The sequence below is a fragment of the Poecilia formosa genome, unplaced genomic scaffold (assembly GCF_000485575.1).
Source record: "Poecilia formosa unplaced genomic scaffold, Poecilia_formosa-5.1.2 Scaffold7, whole genome shotgun sequence".
Classification (NCBI taxonomy): Eukaryota; Metazoa; Chordata; class Actinopteri; order Cyprinodontiformes; family Poeciliidae; genus Poecilia; species Poecilia formosa.
In genome coordinates this window covers 3,343,218-3,353,357 of record NW_006799946.1, presented here as the reverse complement: position 1 = coordinate 3,353,357, position 10,140 = coordinate 3,343,218, and the positions used below count along the sequence as shown (strand labels likewise).

The 10,140-nt window shown below is 41.3% G+C and overlaps 1 protein-coding gene across 1 annotated transcript in view; it reads right to left on the bottom strand.

Annotated features, from left to right (window-relative positions):
• Positions 1-34: 34 nt before the first annotated feature.
• sema4gb (sema domain, immunoglobulin domain (Ig), transmembrane domain (TM) and short cytoplasmic domain, (semaphorin) 4Gb) overlaps positions 35-10,140 on the bottom strand; it is a 30,812-nt gene continuing 20,706 nt past the window's right edge. Inside the window, exons 9-14 of the mRNA XM_007571784.2 lie at positions 9,722-9,860; positions 9,396-9,618; positions 9,198-9,313; positions 8,855-9,009; positions 6,854-6,915; positions 35-6,324 (exon numbers count right to left, since the gene is read on the bottom strand). Of these exons, the coding sequence (XP_007571846.2) occupies positions 5,357-6,324; positions 6,854-6,915; positions 8,855-9,009; positions 9,198-9,313; positions 9,396-9,618; positions 9,722-9,860 (1,663 nt within the window). The 3' untranslated portion in view covers positions 35-5,356. The remainder of the gene's footprint in view (positions 6,325-6,853; positions 6,916-8,854; positions 9,010-9,197; positions 9,314-9,395; positions 9,619-9,721; positions 9,861-10,140) is intronic.

The following is a 10,140-nucleotide window of genomic DNA, read 5'->3' as shown; positions in this document are numbered from 1 at the left end:
CTATTTTACAATAAGAGAGGACATAAGTTCAGACTGAAAGGAAATACAGATTTATGTCAAATAGAAGAAAAACGGATGGAACGGGTCAGTGTTTACAGGAGATTTTACATCATTTTTGAAATATACAATAATAAACAGCACAGATCATGGAAGCCATTAAATAAATCAAGTAACATTGCATTTCCACATATATCATAAAGTATAAATAAATGAATAAATGACAGTGACTTAAGTCAAAGATATAAGTTTGCATTGTAGTTTTCCACACAGTGCTGCGTGCATATTTGAGTAACTGGATATTCTAGTGAGGAACCAGTAACAAATATAAAAAATAAAAATAAAAAAAAACAAGAAAATGTAGGTGTTTAGTTTTCATTTGAAATGACAAAATACTCGACTAAATGCAAATGTTAATGAAAACCTGGGTGTATTTTAATTTGATATTTTGCTTTTTAAACAGAAAATCCAGTGATCAAAAAATGCACGTATTGACTTCTTCACTCAAACTTCAAATAAACAAAACGAAGCAGCAGAGACTTAGGATTCATTATGGACATGCATGAGTTGTTCAGAAGAAAAACTGAGCACGATAATTTACTGTTTATCTAACACCAGAGGAAGCAGCGTTGTATCACTTTACATGTGCTACAAAATACAACTTTTTACAACTTTGATTTAAATAAAACTGTACCCTATAAATATATAGCATTATAGATTAGCTGGAAGTATAAAAATATCCTTAACTATGTGCTAAGCATCAACATAGAAACTCGTTGCCTCTTTCCTGCACCTGCAAAAACACAAAGATAAACATGAGTGTTCTTGGAAATCTGGCTCAAATTGATTAGCAATCATTCATAAACTCAACAGGGTCCTTGAGAGAGCGAATGGATGGATAAAAGTTTAATGTAGCGGTAATGGGATGAGGAAATTGTGGAGGCAGCAGAGTAAAAGTTAAAAGAAAAAAAAAAACCGAAGTGAGTTGACAGAAAACAAGGATTGAAGCCTGAAATACATCTTCTCTGAAAAAGCTGTTTTTCTGCAGAATCAAAAGCATCTTAAAGGCAAAGAAAGGAAAATATAAAACACTTTTGCAGCTTCTTTAAGCGTTATTATTTAAAAAAAATAGTTGATTTGTGATATTCTGTTTGATTTTACGTGGGAATCAGATGTCACAGTTGAACTTGAGCGCATTTTATTTGTTATTCAGTAAAAACCAGCAGGATCTGCTAAATGCCGAGGCGCTAAGTACTGCTAGCAATCCCAGCTGACTCGAATCATAAGGAAACTTGTTTACGAATCTACATTTTACAGTGCTGTGCGTGCTGTTGTTTTAATGTGATGCAAACCGTCAGAAATGAAAATAAACAGTTTATACTTCCAACTCCCACTAGTTTCACATGTGCAGGAGCTGTTTACATCTTGATAAACCAATAACAAGCTGTGTGCCGTGCGATCTATTGAGTGTCTGAACCGAGAAAAAAAGAAGAAGAAGAAACACACTGGTTTTTCCAATTTGCAAATGAAACACACTCAATACTGATATGACAACCTTCCCACATCCACTGTGACTGATTCATGAGACTATGCACATTGTGAATCAGTTAGAAGTTGGATGAGCAGTGGGATGTTCTGATGGTACATTCAATTCCATTTGGAGGTCAGATTGTCCAAGTTTTAACTTGGATAAATAAAATGCTTTGGTTGGAAGTCAAAATCTGAAATGAATTTAGCGTTGGCGGTGAAAGATAAATAAAATGTGCTGTGAAAACCAGGATTAAACCCTTAATTTGGACCTGTGGAAGTTTATATCTCAGTAAGCCAGCGGCACATACAGTATTTTGCAATCCTTACATCTGACCATGCTCCATAAATGTTTGCACAAAAGGGAAAATTATATGTTGTCATTGGTTTTATTGGTTATAGTAATTAGCACTACGACAAGTAGCTATCCCAAATACAGTTCCGTGACTTGCAGCTGGTTCAAGCCAAACTGGGTTGAAAACTCATTTCCAGATCTGATTTCTGTGGCAAATCAAACATGGCATAACTGCTCCCCGTCCAGACTAACTTCTACAATCAGTACAGTTCAATAATAGTATATCTGTCTGAATTTTATATGCAGAAACTTTGAAGGAACATGTTGAACATGTTTGTACAGCAGACCCTCAATTATTGAAATACAAATTTTTAGAACTTGAATTACACAGTTTTGCTATATTTCAATCACTGTAAAGAATTATTCAACGGATTAACTCGGATTTTGTAGATAACGTTAAGAAATGCTCCAATGTTGCACAAAGCAACTGAGTGAGGCTTGAATTGACAAGCAAAGAAAATAAAATCTGTGCACAAAGACCAAGTGGTCTTGTACCCTAAAAGGCTGCATCAGCCTGCAGAGACGGCAGGAACACAGGAAGCCTAAATGCTCCTGCCCTCTCTTCGTGAAGGTGAGCTACGCTGCGCTGCTCTGACTTATGCACTGCAAGCCAGAGCCTGCTGCTGAGCCCCAAGAGCTGACTCGACACCTCCCTGGGAAGACAGACATTTGTTCACGAACGACTGTGACATGTTTACAAACTGCTCACAGATTCATTTCAGTCATCGTATATTATACAGTCTGTATTTAATCACAGGGATGCTCACCTTGCCATGGAAATACTGTGAGCTCTGCAGCTTTTGGTTGTTTTTTGGCATCACACTGCATGTCCGGTCTAAAATTTTGCCACCTGCAGATTTTTTTTTCTCTCTCTCTCTCTCCCTATTTTTACTGCAGAGGACAAACTGATGTGCTAATACTCTATTTGTACCGGTTTCAGGGTAAAACAGACATTCTTTGATTCTGAAACAGCCAAATAACTATTTTCTTCTGTGATGTCATTACATTTTTGCTAAAAAGACAAAGATGGCAGGGACATGGAGGAAAAAAACTAAAGGGGCTGAGGTAATTGCAGAAATGATTACAATAGTGATAAACAGAACAAGACAAAAACGAAAACATGTAAAAAATTAAAAAAATAGTTACTAAATTATAACAAAATATAAATTAACAATATTAACATGTAAAATTGTTTCTCAGCTGCTGATGCTCCTTGTGTAGATTGTGAGATTGCACCTGCTGCCATGTGACTATTATGCTCTGTGTATGTAAGTGTGCGGAGAAATGGAGGCAAAAGTTGCCTGCAGTTTAAATGTGGGAGGAGTCATAGTCATGAATAAGAAACATATTTACTGTATTTTATCTATTTTCCTTCAGGGTGTGCTGTGCTTTTTAAAAGCCACAAAGTCCGTCTGCAGTATTTAGATAAATCAGTTAATCCAGCTGAATACTGACTCCTCCTTTCACACACGGCACATTTCCTTAAATGCAGTTTTGTTTTGTTGTTTCCCCCCTCCTCCGGCCCCCATAAATGGCGGAAAGTAAGAAACAAGCAATAGCCCAGCTGCAGCTGTTTTTACAGACGCAATATATCGAGCCTGGAAAAGGGAAGCGAGTGTTTAAACAAGAGACAAGACAAAATAGTGTTTTAAATGAACACACAGAAATATATGTTTCATACAATATTTCTCAAGTAATGCTTCAAGCACAATGCTCATTTCACAAAAAATGTACTATCCATTGTGGTTGTGTCACAGATTCGTCTTTGACTCCAAGCTTCCTTTCTTCCTCCATTCAGAGTGGGAAAACAGAGATCCAATACTTCCTGACAATAACTAAGAAATAGTGTGAACTGACGCCTACAGCAGGAAATATGCTAGAAGAATCACTTAAACCTTAGCTCTCCACAAAAGCTTTTATGTTTGTGAATTCAATTGCATATTTCCACAAATTACAGTGGTTTTAAAAAATCATGTACCGTTTTTGCTTCAAACCATTGTTCGGCAGCTTAATAGAATGTGGAAGTTCTAAAGTCTGGAAGAAACATCTTAGTGACGATATCTGAACAAAATATAGTTCTTAAGAAATAAAAAGGGATTTTTTTTTAGCAGATTTTATGTAGGGTGTACGTGAAAAGAGAGTGCAGAGAGGAGAGAAAAAGTTAGTAAAAGCAGGACTGATGCAACAGTGATGATGCAGGGAGTGGAGGCACACAAGGCCGATGAGTTTAACCAACCAGGGTCAACCATTTAAAGTAATTTGGGCGTGCTGTCCACTATGGGGTGAAGAAGAAACGGTGGGGAACAATGACAAGACGGGTGGAAACAAGACTCTCTGTGAGGATGGTTAGCAAAAGTATTCCCTCCTCTTCACTCTGATACGGCTAGAATCCAGTGCTCTTGCATCAAACTTCAGACAAAACTGATATTTTTGGCCCGGCATTGTGGTGGCACTGGCAGCATCATACTGTAGGAATGCTTTTATTTAGCAGGGAGGAAGAGGCATTTTCAAACTTTAAATGGGACGATTGGATGGAGCTAAATACAGGGCAAGAGAGGAAAATCTGTTAAAGGCCGCAACACACTTGAGACAGAGGCAAAGGTTCACTTTTCAGCAGGAAAGAAGAATAGTCGATAGTTTCAGTCTCTAGATATGCAAACCTCTGAAGACTTGCAACTGTAGCTATACGAAAGGTAGCATTGACTCATAAGAACTGAATACAAATGCACGGCACACTTCTCAGATTGTATTTCTAAAACACTTTGGATGGAAAACCTGTCACTTTCCTTCTAATTCACAATGGCTTCAGTCTACATTGTGGAGATTCTAGCTATGGTCTTGGTAAATAACAAAAATACTTGCAATAGTTTGTGGTTGTACTGTAACAAACAAGTTTCAAAAACATCTTTCGCCAAATTTCAGCCATAAATAAGTATTGTTACCCCAAATCAGGAAAATTGAAACCTCTACTTTTACGAACAACCTCACTTTCTGCCGTCCAGGTGGCCGAGACAGAAAAAAAACAACAACAAAAAAACACATTGTACAACGGTCTCAGTTCTCAGTATTCAAACTAGCAAAGACGTTATTTTTCTAAACATCCATATGGAGAAGGGTATCCCTTTGTGCTACTCAGAATAAATAATACACAATGTTTAAACTTCTCAAAAATCTAAAAAAAAAAAAAAAAATCCAGTGATTCATTGCAATGCAACTCCCATTGTCCCTAAACCTCTGCAGAGTCCAGTGAGGTGACATCGTCCCGCATCCATTTGCTTTATTTTAGTGCAAATTCTTCACAGCCGCTAAGCTTGTTTCAGTCACTCTGGTTCTTTTGGTCCATCACAAGGAGAACTCATGGACGCTCTCCAGACGCAGGAGCTTCCATGGTTTGAATTTCAGCTTTTCCCCACAACTGAACATCTCCGTTTGGGTTACAAATAAATAAGTTGGACCAAAAATATTGACCGGAGCGTCCTAGATGGAGCTCTCATCGGGATGCATGTCCAGCTGTGTGTGTTTCCTCTGCTCCAGGATCCGGTTGAGCTCCTCCGTGAATGAGTGATAGAGCGGTGACATGCCCTCGGGGTCGGCCTGCCTCAGCAGCACGTAGCTATTCCCGTTCATCTTCCTCAGAACGCTGGGCAGCGTGGCCGACAGCCCGTTGGCGTAGTCCATGTTCGGAAGTGGAGGCGGGTTGGGGAGAGGGGGAGCTGGCGGCGGCGTTTTGGCCGGAGACATCTGGTCGTCGCCGGGGATTATCTGCAGGAAGCTGTCGTTGAAGTCCCCGAAGGTCGGCACCGAGATGGAGCGCCGGCCCTGGCGTCCGTTGCAGTGGCTGGAGATGGTTTTGAGCTCCAGGTGGGAGCTCCTCTTTCTATCCGAGGACCCAAGAACATGGAGGTTCTGATGGGAGAACTTCCGACTCCGACTCTCCCGTCTGGTGCAGAAGCTTACGTAGAGCAGCACCACAGTTAGCACTAAGCAAAGCCCTCCCAGAACCGCCACCAGAGATATGTAGATGGCCTCCATGTGTCTGTAGGTCTGGAAATTGGCTCCTGGCGGCAGCGGTGCTGGCGGCGAGGGCAGAGGCTGCTCAGTGGGGCTGGCGGTGGAGAAAACCACTGGGCTGGAGATGGTAGTGGGTTCTGTGGAGTCTGTGGGCTCCACTGGGAAGTATGGATCTGTGTGAACCTTCACCGTGTAAAGATAAACCAGCACCGAGACCCCGTTCTCCACTGCGAAGCAGCGATACGAGCCACCTTGCTGGGTGCGAGCACCTATTATAAGGAGCCCGTCCGTCCCAACGCGGTAGCCTGTACTCAACCCGTATCCCTGGAGCTCCTTGCCATTTAGGGTCCAGCGCGGAGTTGCCAGGTTGGAGCGAAGCTCGCACTGGAGCAACACATCGTCCCCCGACATCACAGCCCGTCTCCGATGGATCACTGGGTAACAGAAAAGGACAGCAACGGATGAAGAACGCGACAGAGACGAACATCGAACAAGATGTCAGGTCACAGAGGGTGCACGTTTCAAAAGCGCAGAGTGGAGTTAAGGCATCACTTTCTATCACATCTCACATGCTTCTTTAAATGTAGCGAGCCCCGCAGTGCAGCAGCAGGACCGCCTGACCTCCAGCAAGAGAGGAGCTGATTAAAATGTGTATGCTGGGACCTGGGGGATGGGTGAGGAACGTGCACCTAATGAAATCCCTCCACAAATGCTAACAGCTCGGGCTTTTTCAGGCAGAATAAGAAGGACTCCTTTAACCCCTTAATCTGAGTGTGAAAAAAATTAGGAAAACTCATCAAAGAAGGGCGGGAAGCAAATTAAGTATTGAACTTTTTAAAACTTAAAGGAGTTGGGGCTGTTGAATAATGGATTTATAATAATTACAAGGGTGTGTGTGTGTGTGTGTGTGTGTGTGTGTGTGTGTGTGTGTGTGTGTGTGTGTGTGTGTTTTGTAAGACATACCATTTCCTGGATTCTCTTTACAGCCTCTGGTTCCTCTAGAGATGTCCTGCGTTAAGTTTGACCTAAAAAAAAAAAAAATGCATTTAGCTATATTAGAAAGCAACAGACTTAATGAAATTTTAAGAAATGTTCCCAGACAGATAGGAAGTTACAGACAGTATTTTCCATTCACATTTATTCACTACTTTAAGTTGATCCATGAAATGAAATAAAATATCCCGAGAAAAATATTTAGAAGTTTCTGCTGGGACTTGATAAAATTAGAATGTCTTTTTGTAAAAAAAAATAAATAAATAAAAAAAAAAAAAGCAACTCACATTTTAGAAAATTGTTTCCAATTAGTTAATGTGTTTTTTTGTTTGTTTGTTTTAAAGCAGTGATAGTTTTCAACATACAAACTACATTGCTACCAGTCGGTCACTATTAAAACTTTTATCCATGACGAAGCAGATGATTTCTTTAAATTCAGACTTATCTAACCCAAATGCCCAGCAGCAATATTTTTGCAAGTATTTTCATGCTGCAGAACATTTTGCATTGCTTGAGCTCACTGCAATCTACTGGCAGAGGGAGCCTCCGCACTTGGACGCTTTACTCGCTTTAATGAATAGTGGGTGAGCAAATCTCTTCCAGCACCATATCTGCTCTCCAACACCAAAGAACAGGCTGTTCCATACACTTTATAAAAGACTGGTTTTAGATATCAGACGTGTATGATTTGTAAGATGTTTCATTATTATTCTGCTCTTTGTGCTGCTTTACCCCACCCACCCCTCCCAGCATCCATCATGAGTACAACAAATCCACAGGAGTGGTAGAAGTGTTTGCTGCAGTAATAGAGATTAAGATGTCTGCTGCTCACCGATGCAGAGTGAATGAGGAGAGACAGTCCCAAATGGAGGACTGAGCACACTGTATGTGTTTGTTTTGGACGGCTTCACACTTTGTGATTCGGCTGGTTTATGGCTGGCTGCACGGTGGAACCACGGTTTACATGTTCTCCCTCTGCATTCGTGGGCTCTCTCTGGGTACTCTGGCTACTTCTCACAGTCGATAAACCTGGCTGTTGGGGTTAATTGGTTCCTCCAATTTGCCGTGCTCTAAATTGTGTGTCTGCATGGTTGCTTGTCTTCGTCTAATGATCGTTGGAGATAGGTACCAACCGCCCACATAGTACTCACCCCTCACAACTCTGCATGGATAAGTGGCTATTGATGATGGAAGGGGGGTATATGTGGCTGAACCACTGGTATTTGACACTGTAACATCAAAACGACTGAGGTTACACTTACAGAGATCCCCAGTGTGACAAATGGCAGCGTCTGCCTTCAACAAACTCCCTAAGACCACATGGAAATATTATCTTGAAACATAAATGTAAATGTAAAAAAAAAAAAAAAAAAAAAAAAAAGTGATATACAACATCAAACAGATTTTAACTAATTACTGTTCAAGATTTGAATTTCTAAAACTAATGATATATTATTCCTAATCACATGCTCCGCCTACTGCATTCAGGCTCATTTATCCATCCAAACTATCAAATCTTTTTTTTTTTTTTTTCTGCTGAAGCTCCTGCTGAGTTTCACAGAAGTGATAAAAAAAAACATAATCCAGGCCAGCCACAGTGTCTTAGACCTGTTTTCACAGAAACTGCTTTGGACGAGAAGAGGCTGTGTATAAATGATTAATCATGCTTTGATATTGCTGTTGGGACAGAGGGAGGATACGCATCCAGACCGAAGCGCTGTAAAAGTTGTAAATCTGTTAATAAGCTCAGCGAATATGATTTAACCATATGTTGACGCTTTTTCAGATTATACTGAAAACTACAAAAAAATTGGTGGAAATGTAAATGGCGTATTGAAAATAAAGGATGTAGATTTATAATCTGTTTTTTTTGTTTGTTTTTTGTCATAAGTGTGATCTCTGTTTTCTGCATGCGCCTCGATGAAAAAATGCCGCACGTCTGCAGGTGCTTTTGTGTCATTGCTGCCTCACCTCTGCGGACGTGACGATATTTCCACACACACTCTCCCGTCCCAGCCGCAGAATGGGTCTCTGGCAAATACGCAGTCATAGCAGGAAGTGTATCTCTGACAGGCGGACATTGGCACCTGGATCACGCCAGAGTGGGAGCCGATGTAGATGCTCCTCTGTCAAACAAAAAAGAAAAAACAAACAAACAGTTGACTAAATTATTTCAACTTTGGCTTGACTCCACAGCTGTTGTGCCTATACAATACAACTGCTGATCAAAATTGCTTTTAAATGCCAAAATAAATTCTGACAACCTGAGAGAAAAAAAAAGAAGGATGGCTCAAGGCACTGAATCTGTAAATACCTGTACTGCAGATGTCACCATGCTTTCTATTGGCTGTGGCTTGGCAAATATCTGGAGCTCCTCTATGATATGCGTCTCTCCGTCGACCTCCACAGCTTTGTGCAGCCACCCTTCATCTACAAGACAAGACGCACAAGTGTTACACTAAAGACGATGAAGATTAGAATCAGTCACCACTAGGAGTTGACTGAAGTCCACCTGTTCCCAGAAACAAGACAGTGTAAAGGTTTTCATCCAGCGCCGGCTCCTTGTGCACGGCGATCTTGACGTAGTTGACGCTCCTCTTGAACATGAGCGGCCGCAGGTCTACTGGGTGAACCTGCTTAGCCATCAGCGGGTGCCTCCTGGCGAACGTGAGCACGCTGTCTGGGAGGTCTCGAGAGGAGTTTATGCCCTGGGACCTGTGTACGTCTGTTATGCACTGCAGGGGAAAAACATAATCCAAGTGAGTTTTTTGTTTTACCTGTAAAAGGTTGATAAAAAAAATCTCTCAGAGTTCAGAGAAGTAAGAGATGGAAACTTACCGAACCAGGTCTCGGCTCCGGAACCTTGCCTGTATATTCCCTCCACTTCGAATCCTGCACCTCCATGTATGGTCCTTCAAACACTCTGCGCACATCTGAGAAGGCGTATTGGCAGATGGCGGATGCTTTGATATTCTTCCTGAAATATAATCCAACACCCCAAAGACATGTCCAGAGGACACCCGTCAGGACTGATGATACAGAGAGATCTAAGAAGAAGCCGCCGCCGAGATCCACTTTCAGACACAGTACAGATCATCAGTGACAAGTCAAAGATCAGTAAGAAGTTATCGTATTCATCCAGAAACGTGCAGCCAGGATGAAAAGCCTAATCTTTTTAAGAAAATAGACAGCAGATGCGGGTTTCTCAGTATCGAGTCCCGTCATCCACACCGGGAACAACCATTGGTTCTCTTCAC